Here is a 22,819-nt window from a genome sequence, read left to right as displayed (position 1 = left end):
GTCACATCTAACATGATGTTAGATAACACATACAGTATGTGTATTAACTAGTTAAACATACTTTCTTGCTTCAGACAGATCAAAGTAGGCTTCCTTTGACTTATTTCCAGGCTACTCAGTACGCTCAATGAGGTATAGGCTCTGCACTGTTGGTGCTCTACCGCTCCCCTCCCGTAGAGGGCGACAACACGTTCACACGGTTATAGATCATCTCAGCCGATATCGGATTTGTTGAAGGAAGTAGCCCTTACAGAAATATGTTGTAATATCCGTTCGAGAACATAAAGTAGCTGGCTTGCTAGTAAATATGGAAATGAGGGAGGGTGAGTGAGGCCAAACTAAATAATTCCGTAACAAGTGACTGGAATTGCCAAACCACCTACGTTTTTTCTTTTGCGCCTCACCGAAAAGGTCATAACACAAAAAAAGCAACAGAGATGACTGAGAATTTCGACCGAGCTCCAGGCGCTGGTAGAGCCCATATAAAGCCAAGAAGCCCCGGCCTTGCAGATGTAGGAGACGGGGACGCCACATCTGTTTTCAACCAGCGTGAGCCTCTTCGGCAACCTCGGACTTCTCCACCTTTGACTGAGAACAACCCATACCATAGTGAAGCTATCGGCGGAGGTAAGATTTTCTGCCGGATCAACTTTGCATTTACCCATTCGCATTACCTGGCTATGTGTGTTAACAAGTTAGCTAGGTAACTAGCCCGAACAACTAATGGTACTAGGCTAACATTGTCGCTCCCGGTGCTAGAGCGACGGAGGTAAAGACAGTTTGAAATATGCAGTTGAGGAATATTCAATGTACCAACACTACATGTACTAGACATTCCCACATACAGTATTTTAAAAAAAATGTTATTTCACCTTTATTCAACAAGGTAAGCCAGTTGAGAACACTTTCTCATTTACAACTGCGATCTGGCCAAGATAAAGCAAAGCAGTGCGACACAAACAAGAGTTACACATGGAATAAACAAACATACAGTCAATAACACAATAGAAAAGTCTATATGCAGTGTGTGCAAATGAAGTAAGATTAGGGAAGTAAGGCAATAAATAGGCCGTAGTGGCAAAATAATTACAATTTCGCAATTAAACACTGGAGTGATAGATGTGCAGAAGATGAATGTGCAAGTAGAGCTACTAGGGTGCAAAGGAGAAAAAAAAGAAATAACAATATGGCGATGAGGTAGGTGCAATATTATGTAAGCTGCTCTGATAGCTGATGCTTAAAGATAGTGAGGGAGATATGAATTTTCAGCTTCAGTGATTTTTGCCATTCATTCCACTCATTGGCAGCAGAGAACTGGAAGGAAAGGCGGCCAAAGGAGTAATTGGCTTTGGGGGTGACCAGTGAAATATACCTGCTGGAGCGCGTGCTACGGGTGGGTGCTGCAATGGTGACCAGTGAGCTGAGATAAGGCAGGGCTTTACCTAGCAAGGACTTATAGATGACCTGGAGCCAGTGGGTTTGACAACGAATATGAAGCAAGGGCCAGCCAACGAGAGCATATAGGTTGCAGTGGTGGGTATTTTGGGGGTGTTGGTGATGAAATGGATGGCACTGTGATAGACTGCATCCAATTTGCTGAGTAGAGTGTTGGAGGCTATTTTGGAAATGACATCGCCGAAGTCAAAGATCGGTAGGATGGTCAGTTTTACGAGGGTATTTTTGTTATCATGAGTGAAGGATGCTTTGTTGTGAAGTAGAAAGCCGATTCTAGATGTAATTTTGGATTGGAGAGGCTTAATATGAGTCTGTAAGGAGAGTTTACAGTCTAACCAGACACCTAGGTATTTGTAGTTGTCCACATATTCTAAGTCCAGAGGAGTGATGCCAGGTGGGCAGGCAGGTGTGGGCAGCGATCGGTTGAAGAGCATGCATTTAGTTTTACTTGCATTTAAGAGCAGTTGGAGGCCACGGAAGGAGAGTTGTATGGCATTGAAGCTCGCCTGGAGGTTAGTTAATTATGGGCAGGTGGGACGGTAGCATCCCACCTGGCCAACATCTGGTGAAATTGCAGAGTGCGAAATACAAACTACAGAATTATAAATATTTACCTTAAATAAAATCACAAATTAAGCTTAATTTTGATGTATTAACTTCTTGTTAATCCAGCCGCTGTGTCAGATTTCAAAAAGGCTTTACGGTGAAAGCACACCATGCGATTATTTGAGGACAGCGCCGTGCGTACAAAAGCATGAAAAACACATTTCAACCAGGCAGGTGCGCCACGAAAGTCAGAAATGGCGATATAATAAATGCCTTACATTTGATCTTCTTCAGTTGGCACTCCAAAAGGTCCCAGATACATCACAAATGGTCCTTTTGTTCGATAATGTCCTTCTTTATATCCATAAAAACTCAGTTTAGCTGGTGCGCTTCAGTCAATAATCCACCCAGTTTCCCTCCATCAAAATGCATACAAAATGAATCCCAAACGTTACTAATAAACTTTTCCTCACAGACATAATTTTAACACTTTTAGAAACTTTAATCTACCAATTATATGCACATCCTAGCTTCTGGGCCTGAGTAACAGGCAGTTTACTTTGGGCACGCTTTTCATCCGGACATGAAAATACTGCCCCCTACCCAAGAGAGGTTAACATAGTGTCAAAAGAAGAGCCAGAAGTATACCAAATGGTGTCGTCTGCGTAGAGAATCACCAGCCGCAAGAGCGACATCATTGATGTATACAGAGAAAATAGTCGGCCCGAGAATTGATCCCTGTGGCACCCCCATAGAGACTGCCAGAGGTCCGGACAACAGGCCCTCCGATTTGACACACTGAACTCTGTCTGAGAAATAGTTAGTGAACCAGGCGAGGCAGTCATTTGAGAAACCAAGGCTGCTGACTCTGCCAATAAGAATGCAGTGATTGACAGAGTCGAAAGCCTTGGCCAGGTCAATGAATTCGCTGCACAGTATTGTCTTTTGTCGATGGCGGTTATGATATCGTTTAGGACCTTGAGCGTGGCTGAGGTACCCATGACCAGCTCGGAAATCAAAATGCATAGCGGAGAAGTTATGGTGGGATTCAAAATGGTCGGTGATCTATTTTATTAACTTGGCTTTCGAAGACATTTTAGAAAGCCAGGGTAGGATAGATATAGGTCTGTAGCAGTTTGGGTCTAGAGTGTCTCCCCTTTTGAAGAGGGGGATGACCGTGGCAGCTTTCCAATCTTTGGGGATCTCAGACGATACGAAAAAGAGGTTGAACAGGCTAGTAATCGGGGTTGCAACAATTGCGGCGGATAATTGTAGAAAGAGAGGGTCCAGATTGTCTAGCCCAGCTGATTTGTAGGGGTCCAGATTTTGCAGCTCTGACAGAACATCAGCTGTCTGGATTTGGGTGAAGGAGAAATGGGGGAGGCTTGGGTAAGTTGCTGTGGGGGTGCAGAGCTGTTGACCAGGGTAGCCAGGTGGAAAGCAAGGTCAGCTGTAGAAAAATGCTTATTGAAATTCTTGATATTTGTAGATTTATCGGTGTTGACAGTGTTTCCTAGACTCAGTGCAGTGGGCAGCTGGGAGGAGATGCTCTTATTCTCCATGGACTTTAGTTGTTCCTGAACTTTTGGAGTTTGTGCTACAGGATGCAAATTCCTGTTTGAAAAAGCTAGCCTTTGCTTTCCTAACTGCCTGTGTATATTGGTTCCTAACTTCCTTGAAAAGTTGCATATCGCGGGGGCTATTCGATGTTTATGCAGTACGACAAAGGATGTATTTGTGCTGGTCAAGGGCAGTCAGGTCTGGAGAGAACCAAGAGCTATATCTGTTCCTGGTTCTACATTTTTTGAATGGGGCATGCTTATTTAGGATGGTGAGGAAAACACTTTTAAAGAATAACCAGGCATCCTCTACTGGCAGAATGAGGTCAATATCCTTCCAGGATACCCGGGCCAGGTCGAATAGAGGGGCCTGCTTGCTGAAGTGTTTAAGGGAGCGTTTGACTATGATGCGGGGTGGTCGTTTGACCGCGGACCCATTACGGACGCAGGCAATGAGGCAGTGATCTCTGAGATCCTGGTTGAAGACAGAAGAGGTGTATTTAGAGAACAGGTTGGTCAGGATGATATCTATGAGGGTGCCCAAGTTTACGGATTTCGGATTGTACCTGGTAAATTCCATGATAATTTGTGTGAGATTGAGGGCTTAGATTGTTGGATGGCTGGGGTGTTAAGCGTATCCCAATGCAGCGTGTTCCGATTCCTCCTTCTCTTTCTGTCCAGCAGGGTCAACCAAAAACACTTGGCCTGATGGTTCATGCAGATACTGGGGAAACAATATAGAAATGTATTGATCCCTTAAATGATTTCACTATTAAATGACCCATATCACAACCTTCATACATCTTCACAAAAATGTACCTAAATCAATTTTGGAAAAAGGATTTTACTCACATAAGATGTAGGAATTTATTTTCCCAGTTAGAAATAGAAGGCCATGCATCAAATAACTATTTTCATCAGAAAAGTGAACTGTCAAATGCACTATTGCATTTTGTAAGTTGTCTGCAGGTGGCTTGTTGTGAATGCACTCAAACATCAAGTCATTATCAGATTATGTAAACTGCGTTCTAATACTCAACATAGAAGGATTTGTCTTAATGTGCAGTATATGAAAGTGATGCTATGAAAATGACTTTTTCACGTTATCAAGCTCACTCTGACAAATCCCTGCCTTTTACTGTGATTAAAAAGAGCATATGAAACATTGTTTTTCATGAGGCCTACCTGTGTGCCTTCCTTTAAGCACCTCTATTTGAACACCTCTCCTGTCCTTTATGCATAGCACATGCAGCCAGTTGCGGCTCTTTTCAGTGTCCATGTGAAAGATGGTTATTGCGAGGCTGTTAACTTTAACTTTTTTTTTTTTGACAACCATGTAAAATGAAGGCCTGCAAAGCTTACAGATTTAAGTCTAATAGCATGAGATGAAAGTAGACTAACATCAGAGTGTGTGACTATGAAGGTATAGTCAGTGGACATTCTGAACCTTGTTTGAGGTCAGTTGGTCACATGACCAAGGAGCTATTGAAATTCAAAATTTAGAAAAATTCATGTAAAATCATATGAGATGAAATTGGACAAACTTAAGCATGTGCAATATAGAAGGGTAGTCAGTGGACAAACTGAACCTTGTTTGAAGTCATTAGGTCACATGACCAAGGAGCTATTGACATCTTAAATGTAGAGACATTTACTTTGTTTACGCTCCCTAACTAATTCAACTAGGAGAACAAAATGCTGCTCAAATTTCCACATGTTTATTGGCTTTGGAAAGTGTATTAATGTCCAAATTGTGAAAAGAAGACCTGTCCAATGTTGTGCACAATTTTTCCAACATTACGACACTTATTTGGAGTCTGTAGCTCAAGTGGTTTGAAAGCTATTGAGGTTTGAAAGCACTAATATCTGTTGAATATCCAACTTGAAACTGTCTTTACCTTGGTGCTAGAGCGCCCAAACTGTCGTTGTTTAAAACGCCCCTAGAACACTTACCTAAATAGCTAACTAACTAGTTGCACCTGTCACTAAATTTAAAAGTCAGTGACTTAGCTGCTAAATGAAGCTCAAGGACGGTGGCCAAATCACGTCACATGACAAGCCTGGTCCCTGCCACTGAGTGTCCCTGTTACATGGCAAGCACATTACTTCATGTGCCACCCAGACCTTTATTGCTAGTTACATGTTCTTAAAATACATTTTAATTTGCTTCCTCAGAAAGCAGAAGCCCAAGCAAACCCCACCAATTCATTCACAACCACAGCACTCCTGCCTCCAAAGTGAAAAGTGTGGACTCTCTGGTGAATACCTCCATTCTGTCAGCCAATGCACCGGAGTTCTACCCTGCTAGCTTCTCCCCCTATGAGGTATGAAAGCAGTGGTCCTGGAAACCCACCCAGGGTGCAGGCTTTTGTTCCAGTCCAGTACTCCTAACACACCTGGTTCAACTAGGGTAATCACTAAGCCCCTTATTAAATTACATCTGGTGTGGTGGTGCTGGGTTGGAACAAAGTCTGCACACCCTGTAATAATGGATAATGACGGATTGGGTTGCCTAGTGTCTTGGTGACTGCACTTTACATTATAAGGACCAAACTAATCAATCACCTCATCCACAACTAATGAGTAGCTCTCAGCTGGAGGTACTGGCTGTAGCTACTAGCTAGTTTCTATGTTTTTCACTTATCTTCTATTACCAGTGTTCTCCATTTTAAAGGAATCAGTTTCGGAGGATGGCAGTGATGGCTATTATACTGAGATGACATTGGCTGAATTGGTTGAGGAGTTTCTCAGCTACCTAAACTCCTCGCCGGGGTCCTTTGAGACAGACATTGAGCACATGGTAAACATGCTGAACAGATGGGTTACTACTGAGGAGACGTTGCAAGAACTGGTGGAACTCATCTACACACAAGTATGTGTATCAACACACACACGGTTCGGTCATCTACGAGCGACGTCTATACTGTAGTTTACTGTATTTTGTTTTAGTGTCATTTAAAAAAATGTGTTCTGTTCATTTTGTTTATTTTTGCAGTCTACTGCTATCCCCAATTTCTCGTACACGGGGGCAAGGCTCTGTAACTTCCTGTCTCATAACCTCGTACTCAGCCCAGCAAGTGGAAACTTTCGTCAGCTTTTACTAAAACGGTGAGCTTTGTTAGTATAATTTCATCACCGTCTTAATCCTGTTGCTTCACCACAAGAAACCCTTGTAGCCATTTATACAGAAACCCCCTCTCTTGCTCTGTGTCTGGGTGCTGTAGGTGTCGGACAGAGTATGAACAGAGGGACGTAGCGGTGCGAGGAGACCAGGAGACACAGAAGAAGTTCCAGGCCTATGTGCTCTTTCTGGGGGAGCTCTATCTCAGACTGGAGGTGAGCAGGAGCACCTTTGTCCTGTCCCAGGATTTTGGGGGTATTTATGCATCTGTTGAATTGAGCTGAATTTAATTTGGTAAAAACATATACAGCAAAATGTACATTGTATTCCAGAACAAAAGCACTTAAAAGTATCCATTAAAACACTTATTTCCCAAGTGACACTCGATTTTAAAAACTATTTCCATTTCAGCCCCTCACAACTTTGACACTTGCCTCCCATAACCCAACCTCCTTCCATAACCCCTCCCCTAGATCCATTTTGAGTTGATAATAAACCCTAGAGAATGACAGAACCTGACCTCTTGGTTGTCTCAGGTAAAGAGTGCAAAGGGGCCTCCGTCCCGAGCTGAGATCCTGCTAATCGCCCTGAGGGATCTGATGAATGCCCTCTTCTCTAACCCAGTGGATGGAAACCTCATCTGTGCTGTCAAACTGCTTAAGGTGATTTTGCAAGTTTTCTGATCTCTAAATTCAAGCTGACTCAGGGTTCCACGTCATCTGTGGTACAGTTATTTACTGTGTTTCAAGAGAAATCTGCAGGCCATCATCCCAAGTGAATGGAAAATATTGTATTACAATGTAATAATGTTTATTGTTAAGTTTGTTATAATGCGAAAGACAAATTCCCCTTTGTTGCATTGAAGTTTATCTGTGATGTCTTCTGTAGTTGACCGGCTCGGTTCTGGAGGATGCGTGGAAAGAGAAAGGGAAGTCTGACATGGACCAGCTAGTCCAGAGGATTGAGAACATTGTACTGGACACCCAGTGCAGCAGGTGTGCATGTGAGAATAAAGAGACTGTTTAGTAGAAACACTCTTGTCAAAACTACCTCTGCCAAATGAATGCTTCTTAGATTGGATTAGATAAAAGCTGGTTGTATGAATGAATGAATGACTGACTGACTGTCTGTGTGAAGGAGATGTTATTGGTGCTGAGTGAGTGATTGGTCCAATGAATATAGGACTGTCTGTGTGTCCATCAGAGATGTGAAGCAGATGTTATTGCGGCTGGTGGAGCTGAGGTCTAGTAACTGGGGCAGAGTCCATGCTGCTGCTGCTTCTGATGCTACACCTGACAATGACCCCAACTACTTTATGGTGAGGAGTTGGGGCTAGAAAACAACACTACTCCCTCCATCTAATCTTCTAAACTTCTCAAGTTTCAAGCCAGCTCCCAGCTTTAACCCGTGATCCAAAAGGAATTGGCACCGATCTACCATTTTGGGAAACTGGTTTAGATGTTCACATTTTAATTTCATGCCTACTAACCTTTTCACCGCTGTTCTTTGTGTGTTTCTCCTCTCAGAATGAGCCTACGTTCTACACTGCAGACGGCACTCCCTTCACAGCAGCCGACCCTGGTGAGTATATCGACATTATTCATCAAGGTAAAACCCTGCAAAAGCTTTGCATTGTCCCTAAAGGTATGTTTTTGTGTTACAGAATATTCAGAAAAATACCAGGAGATCCTGGATCGGGAAGACGACTGTTTCCCAGAGGACTGTGAAGAGAATGGAAATGAATCGTGAGTATAGCTAAATGACAAATGTACATGTGTTAATTGTCTATACCGTGATTAGTTGTGGTCATGATCTTTGCTTTCAGTGGACTTGGTTGGTTTCTCGTGTGAGTCATTGTGATACTGAATCCGTAAAATATATGTATCTGTGGATCTAGAATATTCCTCTGTAGTTCTAGAATGCTATTGTGTAGTTCTTGAATATCTCTCTGCAGTCCTATATTTTTTTGTGGGATCCAGTCAAACACACCAAATAGGTCAGACAATCCAGTGTCGTAGTTACTAATACACTGTAGGATTGGTCTTGTGACCTTTTTCCCTCGCCCATATCCATATGTGTCCATATGTGTCCATATGCCAAGGTCACATGACCTGAGAGCAGCGTGAGGTCGTTCACTTGTGGGGCCAGTATGGGTCAGTGTGATTGTCTTGCCCACAATGCAACAGGGGAAGCCAGAGCCTCTGATTCAGACTAGTCAGCAGATGGACCAGAAAGGGGGCTTAGCTGACCCCTGTCTACCCCTCACTCAACTCAAATGTTATTTGTCACATGCTCTGAATACAACAGGTACTTTACCTTACTGTGAAATTCTTACTTTCAAGCCCTTAATCACCAATGCAGTTCAAGAAATAGTTAAGAAAATATTTACTAAATAACTAAAGTAAAAAGTAAGACAAAACAATAACGAGGCTATATACAGGGGTACCAGTACTGAGTCCATGTACAGGTTAGTCCAGGTCATTTGTACATGTAGGTAGGGGTAAAGTGACTAATAAACACTGAGTGGCAGCAGTGTAAAAAGAAAGGGGGGTCAATGTAAATAGTCCAGGTGACCATTTTATTCATTATTCAGCAGTCTTATGGGTTGAGGGTAGAAGCTGTTAAGGAGCCTTTTGGACCTAGACTTGGCAATCTGTTACTGCTTGCCGTGCGGTAGCAGAGAGAACAGTCTATGACTTGGGTTACTCAAGTCTTTGACAATTATTTGGCCTTTCCACTGTTTGTGTTTGTCTTTTCTTTTGAAGGACTGTGACTTTGATCTTTAGTTGTACACTGAAACGAACCTGTATATAACCTTCATGAATTTGCCTGCACTTTATTCAGTTAATTCTTAATGAATATAAATGTTTTTGTGTTCCAGGTCATTCAATGACGAGGATGAGATGGACCCTGAGATCGAGGAAGCTTTTGAGAAGTTCTGCCTAGAGTCAGAGAGGAGACGACGATGAGAGCGCTGCGACAGACTGAGCTGGCACATACCTTTCGTGTTCGACATGCTGGAATGTTTGCGACTGGAAAAAATCTAAGAACTAGCCTTTTTTTTATTTTTTGATACAGTTTGCTCTTCCTGGCAGTTCAGATTTTCTTCTGGATTTATGTTGGTTGGAAGATGGGGACAATCAACTGCATCAATAATCCGCTGAGTTATATGGACTGTTCTGAGTTTGTATTTTTTGGGGGGTGGGTGGAGTTCCTTCTCTGCTTTTGCTTCTTTCAGAAACACTTATTTTCCTTGGTCTTCGTCTTAACGCCACAGGGAAAATGTGTGCTGTGGATTTGAAACACTGTTTACACAGCCACCATAAAAACCCAACTCTAGATATAGAAAGAAAAAATATTTTTCTTCCTGTCCACACTCAGTGACCCATATCATATTTGCGCATTCACATTGATGTAGCCTCTGAAGTAGCACACAGATGCAATGCTCATTTCCTGTTACTTTCCATTTTGGGGTGGTTGTCCTGATAACTGCAGGCAATTGGCAACAAAAAAAAAACCACTAGAGCAAAAAATCTGATATGAGCGTCCAGAATGAGGGCACATAGATAATCCAGATGGTATCAGGAATTGAGGTCCACATATGGATGTGTTATTAATCTGAAGTCGAAAGACCAGATTCCATGGGGTTTTGTGGTGTTTACACATTAGGGAAAAGAGCAGATGGGTATCAGATGTGCAAGTAATTGACAATCTGAATGGGCTTCCTATGTAAACTTATCTCAACAGCAGAGTAGCAAACTAACTGTATAATCAATGACAGAACAGGGTTCAGCTCCAGGAATACTGCAAGGGCTTATTCAGTTGGAGGCGACACTCAGACTTGCAGATACAAATGTGATGTATAGAATGGACACTGCACTGCATCGGATGTTGCTACAGGGTACAAAAGGGTAAATAAATACAGTATTCAAGATAATTTTATGTTCTCTATAGTACATCAGCTTTCAGTGTATAGAATGTTGCACTACTGAACTCCAGGGCCATTTTGTTAATTATACATCTGTGAGGAGTTGGCCATTTATTTCAGTTTGATGGTCAACCACGCATTATCAGTCTATGCATTTTAAGGTGGTGGATTTGTGCAACTAACAAAGGAGTTTAAAGTACTGAATACAGGCAAGTGGCAGCAAACTGGCCATAAAAGAGAACACAAAAGTTACTTCAACTTTAGGGGTGTTTTTGTTCTCCCTTTTACAGGTTGAAAGTAGCGTTTTTAGAATGTGAAGTTATTTCACAGAATTGTTGAGTAGTACAGTTCTGTCTCTTGCTGGGAAGTGGGAACGGGGTCATTTTGAATCCAATTTGTCTGTTGAACAAGGCTTTAACACCTTTGCAGTCGGCAGTTTGGAACTGATTAAGAGACCGCTGCAACAGAAATCTCTCAGGACGGATTCCACAATATATTCTTATTTTTTTATCATCAATTGATGAACCCCATACAAAGGAAATGTTTGTTTTATAAGTTTGTAAATAATATTCATAGTATTGTTTGTCTGCAATAAATTCTTCATAATATGAATATTTCACACACTAGTCTAGCTAGACATCCATCATATTGGCGACAGATGTTCATGTGAATATTCTAAAATCTGCATTGAAACAATATGCACATTTTCCCACTAGTGTTTGCCGCAAACAGACTTGTTGCTGATAAAAGTCAGTGCGTGATGACATGGTGTACACAAAATGTACTTTTTTGCTGAAATTTTCAAGTACCAAATAAAATCTAAAGTTTAATGTGTTTCTTCACATTTTCAACTCTACCGATAGTTTTGTCACACATACTGTTGTGTTAAATAGCAGTTGTGCCTACTCTGGCCTTGGCATGTGCGCTCTAGCCAACAGCTCGCTGATACAGTGCTGGTAGGCTAGTCTACATGATTACATTATTATGGATTAGAGCAAGAATATTTGTCAAATGGCAGTCAAGCATCGATCATCATGTCACCAGAATAAGACTCGATATTTATTGGAAAGGAGCATCAAGATCGCCGTGCACTTTCACCACCCTGTGAAATGCATAACTTACAGATGGACTTTTATTTTGTGTCTAGCAGTGTGTGGCTTCATTCAATATACGCGTTACCTGGAAAGCTCAGTAGGTGGCGCTATACTCATTTTGGTCAAAGTATGTGCAGTAGAAGAAGCAGCAGCAGCCAATAGGAGCACACCTTTCATGTAGCGCAAATTTTGTTGTTGACAACAACGCGATTTGGTTTACTATCTAGCTAGCTGGAATATATAAAATAACATTTATGATGACCAGCAGCAAAACTAATATCGGTTTGATGATCATGTACAAGGATGAGTCAGTGGACGTCCGTTACGTAGATGATTCCCGTTTGCACTTGTCGCCCTGTGGCTCGGAGTTCATGTTGGAGAAAGCCCCTACACGATCTGCACATCCTCTTCAGTCTAATGAGAAGGTTCGACAGAGGACCAGGTTCGCCACCAGCAGCTACAAGGTAGCTAACCTCAACAGAACCCAATCTCATAATAAAAACAACCCATATGTTTGCCAATCCTGATTTGTCAATATTCTAGGACCTGATGCTTGGTGCTTTGGAGTTCAGGAACGAGTATGCAACACGACCTTACCTGCCTGAAGAACTAATCTCGGACGACCACAGAAAGGTAGCTAGCTAAACACAGTTTTGCTAACTATTCGGTTTTTTTGCAGAAGAAAGAAATGAATTACCACATTATGCCTACTCTTAATTTTTGTGTAATTGGGACATTTTTAATACACATCACACAATTTCCCCTGTCTAACAGGACATTATTTTGCCCACAGTTGTCCACTTACCACAGGAAACTACCTAGTTACCTTTCACCATTGAGATTGTGCTTTTCACCTCGTCTACAGCAGGTCTTCAGCATTGACCCTGAGGTGGAGTGGCCTGCATGTTATTCCTGTACTGCTGAGGTGGGATTGAACCGAGAGATCGTCGTCAGTTCAGTGGAGCGGAGTGCCAGTCTGCTGCTTTCTTCCTCTGGAGAGGAGTTCTCTGTAAACTTCACCTGCAGACTTAGTCACAACCAACACCACAGGCCTCGGAGCCGAGACCCAAATAGGTCTGTCACTGAACACATACAGCAAGACAACCAAACCTGTAGGCCAAAGACTCCATCTCAACAGAGTGGCGCCTGTGCTGAGCAACAGGTAAGGCTTGCAATGCTCAAAGTGCTCCGGATTCTTGAATGTTGTTTATTTTTAATTACAATGTCAATGTGGTTGTGTGAAGCCAATGGTACGTTTCTTTATTATTCTGACAAACTTGTATATTCAAAGCAAGGAGAGGTATACCTGTCCACCAGAGTGGTCCAGCACCACTCTGTCTCCTGTGTTCCTCTGGTGTGGCGCTACCCTCTGTCTCTGGCCCTTCACCTCTGGCGCGCCCAGTCCCAGCCCTCTGGAGAGAGGAACAGGGGGGAGACAGAAGAAGAGACAGCCAGGGGGAGAGACCAGACTGAGAGAGCAGTGACAATGACAAACACATCTAGAGGAGAGAGGAGGTCTCACCTGCCCCAAGCCCTGCCTCTCAGATGCCCTTCCCCTCATCAGCACAGGTTGATTGGTTGATTCATTTTATTTTATGATATGAAAATAGACAAAGATATTACTGCCAAAACTGGTAGTATATAATTATCTGCATGTAAACATCTAGCAGTAAACTGTAGAGGTGCATGTATTTTTACTGTAGGTGGAAGTCCATGTACTCTCTGGTCCAAGATGAACAGGAGGCAGACCAAGACCTCCCTACAGAGTTGGTTAAAGTGGTGTGGTGCCAAGGGGTGCTGTACAGGTACCTTTCTGCAGGATGATGCGTATTCACATGACTTTATTTGAACAGGCTACTGTTTCTTGTTATATAGATGATTAGTAAATGAGATACTATGTTCATAAATCATAGAAAGCATGTGACATCTCACTGTTTAAAAAAGGGTGGTTGACCAACCTTGTGTCCAGTTATTTTCTTCTGTCTAACCATTACATCCTGTCTGTCTGTGTTTCTCCTGTCCAGGATAGTGGATGGAGCCATCCCAGTTGTGGAGGTTTCTCCAGGGGATGGTTCAGTCATCAGGTCTAACGGAGTGCTGGCCAGCTACTTCACCCACCACAGAGCTGGCCCTGGCCCTGGGGAGGTACAATACGTCACCTAAGGGTTTCTGTTAGCCGGGAATAGCCGGCTTTTGGCCAATAAAAAAAAAACAATTATAATAGAAAAGACGATTTAATAAAATTGGCACCGGCCAATTGTCCGGGAGAAGAAAAAATCGCATTGTGAAAAATGCTTTTTAGCCTATTAATTGATGGCAATACATTTGAAGTCAGAAGTTTGCATACATAGCCAAATACATTCCTGACATTTAATTATAGTAAAAATTCCCTGTCTTAGGTCAGTTAGGATCACAACTTTATTTTAAGAATATGAAATGTCAGAATAATAGTAGTTATTTATTTCAGCTTTTATTTCTTTCATCACATTTCCAGTGGGTCAGAAGTTTACATACACTCAATTAGTATTTGCATTGCCTTTAAAATAGTTTAACTTGGGTCAAACGTTTCGGGTAGCCTTCCACAAGCTTCCCATAGTAAGTTGGGTGAATTTTGGTACATTCCCCCAGACAGAGCGGGTGTAACTGAGTCAGGTTTGTAGTCCTCCTTGCTCGCACACACTTTCAGTTCTGCCCACAAACTTTCTATAAACAGAACGATGGTAATTATGGCCAAACAGTTCTGTTTTTGTTTCATCAGACCAGCGGACATTTCTCCAAAAAGTACCATCTTTGTCCCCATGTGCAGTTGCAAACCGTAGTCTGGCTTTTTTATGGTGGTTTTGGAGCGGTGGCTTCTTCCTTGCTGGGTGCCTTTCAGGTTATGTCGATATAGGACTCGTTTTACTGTGGATATAGATACTTTTGTACCTGTTTCCTCCAGTATCTTCACAAGGTCCTTTGCTGTTGTTCTGGGATTGATTGGCACTTTTCGCACCATAGTACGTTCATCTCTAGGAGACAGAACGCTTCTCTTTCCTGAGCGGTATGACGGCTGCGTGGTCCCATGGTGTTTACACTTGCATACTATTGTTTGTACAGATGAACGTGGTACCTTCAGGCATTTGGAAATTGCTCCCAAGGATGAACCAGACTTGTGGAGGTCAACAATAGTTTTTTCTGAGGTCTTGGCTGATTTTCTTTTGATTTTCCCATGATGTCAAGCAAAGAGGCACTGAGTTTTAAGGTAGACCTTGAAATACATTCACAGGTACACCTCCAATTGACTCAAATCATGTCATTTAGCCTATCAGAAATTTCTAAAGCCATGACGTAATTTTCTGGAATTTTCTAAACTGTTTAAAGGCACAATCAACTTAGTGTATGTAAACTTCTGACCCACTGGAATTGTGATGCATTGAATTATAAGTGAAATAATCTGTCTGTAAACAATTGTTGGAAAAATACTTGTCAAGCACAAAGTAGATGTCCTAACCAACTTGCCAAAACTATAGTTTGTTCACAAAAAAATTGTGGAGTGGCTGAAAAACGAGTTTTAATGACTCCAACCTAAGTGTATGTAAACTTCCGACTTCAACTGTACCAGTTGATGTCAATACATTGCCATTGCCATTGTCATGCTTATCGGTCTTTAAGTTAATTTGCCTAATTTAGTGGAATAAAATTGGCGTGTGTTTTCAGCATTTTCATTATGTATGTTATTTATCACACGCATACAGATGCAGAGCCTTTGAGTGGAAAATCTGTCAGATGCTGCAGCATCTCAAACATAGGCAACGGAAGGCAGGCTTCATCAGTGTGTCACACATCACTTTGCAATGAGCTGTTTGCATTTTGAAAACATATACTTAATTGTTTGAAACCGGAATGTTTTAATATGTAGTATGAGGCATGTCTTACCCTGATTCAAAGTAGCCTCGCCAAAATCAGACCATATCCGCGGAGGCAATTTTTATATATATATATATATAACTTTTGTTTATTGTCCAGTAGCCAAAAGCACAATCCTAGTCATATTAGCAAGCCATGCTAGTTGATCCATGTTAGACCTACCCTCTTTCTACATGTTCCAACGGCTATTTTCATCTCAGTCACATATAAGGGCTCCTGTGTGGTGTCCTTTTGACAAGTGTTTTCCCACTAACTGCATTATGGAACGAACATTTGCACATAGTCTACTGCCTTGTGCGCATTGCTATCTCTTAAACTATTATTTCTTAACATTATATCAGAATTTTAAGTTCAATGTTCTAATCTGTTGCATGACAGACAGAGGCTACTTCTTTCTCGACAAGCTGACCAATAGAACAGGTTAACTTTTCTACAATGGGGATAGTAGATTGACAGGCTAGTGATTTTTGCGGTTCGGTGCTTGTCTTGTTTCCTAAGGTAAAGTAAATGTGGACAGTTATTCTCACATCTTCAAAGTGCAAATCAGAATTTGTTAAAGACATCCTAGACTTACGTGTTCTTATCTAAATGTGATTTCTGTCATTCTGAGCACCGTGAATGGACATTCTAATCAGGTTAAATGTCCTGTAAATTAAAATCCTTTCGGTCAAATGTCCTGCTCCAGAAACCCTGACCTAATCACGTTTTAAAATGACATATTTACTCTTGAGCGTGCCCGTACAATAGCTGTTGATATTTTCTTAAGACTTGTGCTACCCAGTGTTCACCTTGTAATTTGAACCCTGCACAGAGTAGCAGTCTGTCATGTCATTTATGCTGGCTATATCCTGTCATGTGCTTACATGCAGTAGAAAGCCATATTTTGTTATTACCATATCATACTGATTTTATGGCAGTACAGACTTTTACAGATGCTTCCATGATTAATTGTGGAATCTTAAACAGTTTTGGGATGCTGACACACATCTAATAGTATGTGTGTAGTTATGTTTTAGGACCGAGTGATGGCATTGCTTATGTTCTGGTGTTTCCCTCAGGTAAAGGATGTGACGTACCACCTAAGCAGCCTCCCCCCTGACACACCTGGGCAGGTCTACTCTGTGTGCTCTATGGTGACTCGAGCCAGCAGGTGAGGTACTGCCGTAGACTATGGCCAATGTGGTGTTGTCTGCTAAAGACAACGATGTAGATAGTGTTGCACACCTCTAGACTTCAGGCAGTGCTACCTTGTTATTAATCATCAGAAACATTTTAATGATTAATTACTGTAAATCAACAAAACTGTTCATGGTTGTGGCCAATTCTATTTTAACTTCAAATTCTATTCATGAGTATCCTCCAATATTATTGCCTTTGAGTTTTTTTGAGTTTGCAAGAAAGGCATTTGACTGTAATTGTGCATGTAACATTAAAAGTTGAAAGTGAAACATTGTTTTGACAGGATCCTGAACTGCTACAACCAGGTTAGACACTCTCTAAAGCTCCCTGCTGCACAGAGCTGCTACAACCAGGTTAGACACTCTCTAAAGCTCCCTGCTGCACAGAGCTGCTACAACCAGGTTAGACACTCTCTAAAGCTCCCTGCTACACAGAGCTGCTACAACCAGGTTAGACACTCTCTAAAGCTCCCTGCTACACAGAGCTGCTACAACCAGGTTAGACCATGCACATGTTTCATCCATCCATACAGTTGTGTGTGTTAGTCGTTTGTGTATTGCTGCATTGAGATGCATTGTATTTCTCTCTCTGTGCAGGAGACCAGTTCAGAGCCCTTTATACAGGAAGTACACATTTCTGAGTCTGGTTACATTAATACCACTGAAACAAGACAAAGCAGGTAAGATAAAGCAGGTCTATGTACCAAAACCATCAAAGTTTAGACATTAATGCTCAGCTATGTTGTATTGAGTGAAATGTCTTTTTAAATGGTAGAACTGTAAGTGTTGTGCTTGCTAGCATAGCAATTTTTTGCTTAGTAAAATATTATTTTTTTTCTGTTTCAGGCCTAACTGTGTTGCTGAAGAGCTGGAGAAGATCAAACGCTTCAACTGTATCCTTAGTGTCACTATTCTGGGTGGTTTTTGTGGGTAATAAGCCAGGGTAGGGTACATAACTGTTTCTGAATTCTACAACACTATCTACATCGTTGTCTTTAGCAAGACAACACCACGTTGGCTTAGGAAGAAATGCATCCAGTCTAACAGCTACATTGCCTTCAGAAAGTATTCAGACCCCACACTTTGTGTGTTACAGCCTGAATTTAAAATGGATTACATTTAGATTGTTTTGTCACTGGCCACACACACAATACCCCATAATCTCAAAGTGGAATCAGGTTTTTCGAAACAAGTATTCGACCCCTTTGTTATCACAAGCCTAAATAAGTTCAGGAGTAAAATTGTGCTTAACAAGTTACATAATAAGTTGCATGGATTCACTCTGTGCAATAATAGTGTTTAACATGATTTTTGAATGACTACCTCAGCTCTGTACCCCACACATACAATTATCTGTAAGGTCCCTCAGTCGAGCAGTGAATTTCAAACACAAATTCAATCACAAAGACCAGGGAGGTTTTCCAATGCCTCACAAAGAAGGGGACCTATTGGTACTGTAGATGGGGGGGAGACATTTAATATCCGTTTGAGCATGGTTATTCATTACATTTTGGATGGTGTATCAATACACCCAGTCACTACAAAGATACATTTAACCTTTATTTAACTGGGCAAGTCAGTTAAGAACAAATTCTTATTTACAGTGACGGCCTACAGGCTTCCTTCCTAACTCAGTTGCCGGAGAGGAAGGAAACCGCTCAGGGATTTCACCATGAGTTCAATGGTGACTTTAAAACAGTTAAAGTTTAATGGCTGTGATGGTAGAAGACTGAGGATGGTTCAACAACATTGTAGTTACTCCACAATACGAACCTAATTGACAAGGTGAAAAGAAGGAAGCCTGAACATAAATCAAATATTCCAAAACATTCGGGAAATTATTCAGACTTTTTCAAAATGTTGTTACGTCACAGCTAGGGATGCACCGATATTACATTTTTGGCCGATAACCGATATTTAACATTTTACGGCCTTTTCAGCATTTTAGTACAGTTAAATAGTTAAACACACACACATGGACGCAGCGGTCTAAGGCATTGCATCTCAGTGCAAGAGGTGTCACTACAGTCCCTGGTTCGCATCCAGGCTGTATCACATCCGGCTGTGATTGGGAGTCCCATAGGGTGGCGTCGTCTGGGTTTGGCTGTCATTGTAAATATGAATTTGTTCTTAACTGACTTGCCTAGTTAAATAGGGGCCTAGTTAAATAGGGGTAAAAAAGTACTCCAGGCTGTGAACAGGTGGCATTCTCTCTGAGCCTCACTGACCAAAAAGGTATTTTGTTAGCATTTACGTACATCGCCATTAACAGTAAATCATAATCAAAACCAATTTATTTCAGTTGCTGTGTGTGCTGTTTCGTTCTTCAATTGTTCAGTCAATACTAGGATTTCATCATACAGGCAGTGAAGTTTCAGCTCTGTCTGTCTGTGGCCTATATCCTCTGTGCGCACTGTCACTGTTTCCACTGTCACTGTGTCTGTTTCCACTGTCTGTTTCCATCCAGCTGTGCATGTAACATTTCGCCACCACCAGACACATCAAGCATGGTGGCGACACAGTAAAGAGGCTCAGAGAGAATGCCACCAAATCGCTTGTTCACAGCCTGGAGTACTTTTTTACCCCTTTTTCTCCCCAATTTCGTGGTATCCAATTGTTGTAGTAGCTACTATCTTGTCTCATCGCTACAACTCCCGTACGGGCTCGGGAGAGACGAAGGTTGAAAGTCATGCGTCCTCCGATACACAATCCAACCAAGCCGCACTGCTTCTTAACACAGCACGCATCCAAGGCGCATCCAATGCGCCGGAGGAAACACCGTGCACGTGCCACCTTGGTTAGCGCAAGCTTGACACACCTGGTCATTTGGGGAGTTTCACCCTCTCTGCAGATACTCCCAAGCTCTATCAGGTTGGATGGGGAGAATCGCTGAACAGTTATTTTCAGGTCACTCCAGAGATGTTCAATCAGGTTCAAGTCCGGGCTCTGACGTGTCCCGAAGCCACTCCTGCGTTGTCTTGGCTGTGTGGTTAGTGTTGTTGTCCTGTTGGAAGGTGAACCTTTGCCCCAGTCTGAGGTCCTGAGCGCTCTGGAGCAGGTTTTCATCAAGGATCTCTCTGTACTTTGTCTCCCAGTCACTGCCACTGAAAAACATGACCAGGGCATGACGCTGCCACCTCCATGCTTCACCTTAGGGATGGTGCCAGGTTTCCTCCAGACGTGATGCTTGGCATTCAGGCCAAAGAGTTCAATCTTGGTTTTATCAGACCAGAGAATCTTGTTTCTCATAGATGCCTTTTGGCAAACTCCAAGTGGGCTGTCGTGTCTTTTACTGAGTGACTTCCGACTGGCCACTCTACCATACAGGCATGATTGGTGAAGTTCAAACAATTGAATTTACTACAGGTGGACTTCAATCAAGTTGTAGAAACATCTCAAGGATGATCAATGGAAACAGGATTGTCCTGAGCTCAATTTCGAGTCTCAAAACAAAGGGTCTGAATACTTATGTAAATAAGGTGTATTTAATCAATTTTAGAATAAGGCTGTAATGTAACAAAATGTGGAAAAATGGAAGGGGTCTGAATACTTTCCGAATGCACTGTACATCCTGTTTGCAACATGGCACTAAAGTAATACTGCAGAAAATGTGGCAAAGCAATTAACTATTTTTCCTGAATACAACGTGTTATGTTTAGGGCAAATCCAATTCAACTAAGTACCACTCTCCATATTTTCAAGCATAGTGGTGGCTGCATTATGTTATGGGTATGCTTGTAATAGTTAAGCACTGGGGAGATTTTCAGGATAAAAACAATAAACAGAATGGAGCTAAATCCAGAGGAAAATCTGGTTGTCTGCTTTCCAACAGACACTGGGAGATTAATTCACTTTTCACCAGGAGAATAACCTAAATCACAAGGCCAAATATACACTGGAGTTGCTTATCAAGAAGACAGTGAATGTTCTTTAGATTTGTATGGCAAGACCTGAAAATGGTTGTCTAGCAATGATCAACAACCAATATGACAGAGCTTGAATAATTTATAAAAGAATAATGGGTAAATGTTGCACAATCCAGGTGTGGAAAGCACTTAGAGATTTAACCAGAAATCACTGCCAAAGGTGCTTCTACAAAGTATTGACTTCGGGGTTTGAATACTTATGTAAATTAGATATTTATGTTTTTAATTTTCAATACATTAGTGAAGATTTCTATGAGAATGTTTTAACTTTGTCATTGAGAGGTTGTGTGTGTGTGTGTGTGTGTTGATGGGTGAAGGGGGGGAAATAACCATTTTAATCCATTTTAAATACAGGTTGTTACACAATGTAAAATAAGTCAAGGGGTATGAATATTTTAAGGCACTGCACCTGTCCTTGATTAACAATAGGCTAATCAGTGGATGATGTGTGTTCTTTAACCAGCTCTACCCAGTTCTGTTGGATAACAGTCATCTTCTTAAAGCCCAGAGGGGTTCTACAGTGGTGGGCTGTGGTTCTAAAGAGCACGTGGCCCACTGTGAGCCGGTCAACGAGAGCATCGCGGAGGCCCTCCAGAGAACTTCCAAAACCATCCAGGATATCGACAACCTCCTACTTTCTAGAGACACTGTCATGCAGGGCAGCGGATCATACAGTCCTGTGTGACGTGTGATGTCGGGTTTGCTGTCAGAAAAGACTTATTGCAAATGAGGAACATGTGAAGCAGTCAGAATTATTCATTGGTTTCAGTATCACTAAGTAAACATTGTCTAGTGGCAGTTTCATTGCTTTACTTACAGTTGAAGTACAGACTGCAGGAAAAAGAAAATAGTTTTCCATTATTGTGAGGCTCAGATATAGGTCAAGGTGTCTAACACTGTCCTCCAGCTCAGCAACAGCCTCAACCCATGTGTGGTTAGACATAGTGGTTAGACCAGACTCTGAAAGACGATGGTTGTGGTGTGTTGAAGCTAGGCAACAGTTTGTTGAAAAATACTTATTGTCCATCTTATTGCAATTCCTGTACTGTCTTCATCTGATATCATGAGGCGTATTGTACAGTGACAATCACAAGTAAGAACGATTTTAAGTCATCTGCCATGTCCATTTCACCTTGTTGTCAGTGCTTTTCCAAGTGTACAGTTTAATAAGTGCCATGATTCCCCATTTTGAATAACTCATCAGTTCATGGTGGTCTCACTTCAGTAGGACTGGAAAGAAGAACTCTAAAGGAAGTGGCTGGAAATGACTAATGTTTTGTGTTGTGCTATACAGGATGTGTGTCATTAATACTCTACAAGGTGTTGAAAGTGTTCCACAGGGATTCTGGTACATGTTGACTCCAATCCACAGTTAAGTTGGCTGGATGTCCTTTGGGTGGTGGACATTCTTGAAAACCCCAGCAGCGTTGCAGTTATTGACACAAACGGTGCACCTGGCACCTACTACCATACCCTATTCAAAGGGACTTAAATATTTTGTCTTGTCCATTCACCCTCTGAATGGCACACACACACAGTCCATGTCTCAATTGTCAAGGATTAAAAATCCTTCTTTAACCCTCCCCTTCATCTACACTGATTGAAGTGGGTTTAACAAGTGTCATCAATAAGTGATCATAGCTTTCATCTGGTTCACCTGGCCAGTCTATGTCATGGAAGGATGTTTTGTATTCTTAGTGTATGTTCATGAATAAAGCCAAACTGTTCAGAATGTCTTACAGTAGAATAGGCTAGTTGTGTTTTTGTACTGCTGATGATGTGAGTGTTTAGCACTGAGGAAAATGCTATTGAATGTCTACCACCAGCAATGGGAGGGACTGTAGAAACTAGAGAGCTGTGATGAAAAACTTGTATTACTGCTTTCTCCTCAGAGAATCATGGTGGTCACACTTTCTCATGTCACTTAAATTATTAAGTGACAAAAATGATGGCCAGACCACATCAAACCAATTATTTTCCTACAAGCCTATGGATTGCTTATACATAGAAAAGGAAAAGGTATTCATCCCCCTTGGTGTTTTTCCTATTTTGTTGCATTACAACCTGTAATTTAATTATTTGGACTTTATGTAAAGGACATAC

General features: G+C 41.7%; 2 protein-coding genes across 9 annotated transcripts; both read left to right on the top strand.

Moving 5' to 3' along the window:
* Positions 1–252: 252 nt before the first annotated feature.
* Positions 253–11,439, top strand: LOC110536307 (polyadenylate-binding protein-interacting protein 1). 2 transcript variants are annotated; one of them, XM_021622033.2, is made up of 11 exons: positions 255–627; positions 5,736–5,884; positions 6,235–6,432; positions 6,556–6,668; positions 6,785–6,896; positions 7,218–7,343; positions 7,570–7,676; positions 7,885–7,999; positions 8,208–8,262; positions 8,345–8,426; positions 9,563–11,439. In XM_021622033.2, the coding sequence occupies exons 1-11, from the start codon at positions 438–440 to the stop codon at positions 9,648–9,650; spliced, it is 1,335 nt and encodes a 444-aa protein (XP_021477708.2). In that variant the 5' UTR covers positions 255–437; the 3' UTR covers positions 9,651–11,439. The 2 variants fall into 2 exon arrangements, with proteins under 2 accessions (XP_021477709.2, XP_021477708.2); XM_021622034.2 differs by lacking the exon at positions 7,885–7,999 and having other exon boundaries at positions 253–627.
* Positions 11,440–11,845: 406 nt separating this feature from the next.
* c11h5orf34 (chromosome 11 C5orf34 homolog) lies at positions 11,846–22,460 on the top strand. 7 transcript variants are annotated; one of them, XM_036936222.1, is made up of 11 exons: positions 11,846–12,167; positions 12,247–12,336; positions 12,572–12,865; positions 12,995–13,272; positions 13,407–13,508; positions 13,728–13,848; positions 16,671–16,762; positions 17,075–17,288; positions 17,388–17,470; positions 17,637–17,683; positions 21,190–22,460. In XM_036936222.1, the coding sequence occupies exons 1-11, from the start codon at positions 11,958–11,960 to the stop codon at positions 21,399–21,401; spliced, it is 1,743 nt and encodes a 580-aa protein (XP_036792117.1). In that variant the 5' UTR covers positions 11,846–11,957; the 3' UTR covers positions 21,402–22,460. The 7 variants fall into 7 exon arrangements, 6 of the variants coding, with proteins under 6 accessions (XP_036792117.1, XP_036792119.1, XP_036792118.1 ...); XM_036936224.1 differs by having other exon boundaries at positions 12,569–12,865; positions 17,075–17,096; XM_036936223.1 differs by having other exon boundaries at positions 12,569–12,865; positions 17,075–17,144.
* The last annotated feature ends 359 nt before the right edge of the window (positions 22,461–22,819 follow it).

This window comes from Oncorhynchus mykiss, chromosome 11 (assembly GCF_013265735.2).
Source record: "Oncorhynchus mykiss isolate Arlee chromosome 11, USDA_OmykA_1.1, whole genome shotgun sequence".
Classification (NCBI taxonomy): Eukaryota; Metazoa; Chordata; class Actinopteri; order Salmoniformes; family Salmonidae; genus Oncorhynchus; species Oncorhynchus mykiss.
Note: the sequence above shows the minus strand (reverse complement) of the source record. Positions and strands in the feature narration are given on the sequence as shown.

What these genes read in the sequence shown, in the direction of transcription:
- c11h5orf34 (XM_036936221.1), top strand. Translation starts at nt 11,958, where the DNA reads ATGATGACCAGCAGCAAAACTAATATCGGTTTGATGATCATGTACAAG. An exon ending in TCGCCACCAGCAGCTACAAG is followed by an intron (nt 12,168 to 12,246) that starts GTAGCTAACCTC and finishes TCAATATTCTAG; the next exon opens with GACCTGATGCTTGGTGCTTT. An exon ending in GAAGATCAAACGCTTCAACT is followed by an intron (nt 17,684 to 21,189) that starts GTATCCTTAGTG and finishes AGCTCTACCCAG; the next exon opens with TTCTGTTGGATAACAGTCAT.
- LOC110536307 (XM_021622033.2), top strand. Translation starts at nt 438, where the DNA reads ATGACTGAGAATTTCGACCGAGCTCCAGGCGCTGGTAGAGCCCATATA. An exon ending in CGTCAGCTTTTACTAAAACG is followed by an intron (nt 6,669 to 6,784) that starts GTGAGCTTTGTT and finishes TGGGTGCTGTAG; the next exon opens with GTGTCGGACAGAGTATGAAC. An exon ending in GTGCTGTCAAACTGCTTAAG is followed by an intron (nt 7,344 to 7,569) that starts GTGATTTTGCAA and finishes TGTCTTCTGTAG; the next exon opens with TTGACCGGCTCGGTTCTGGA.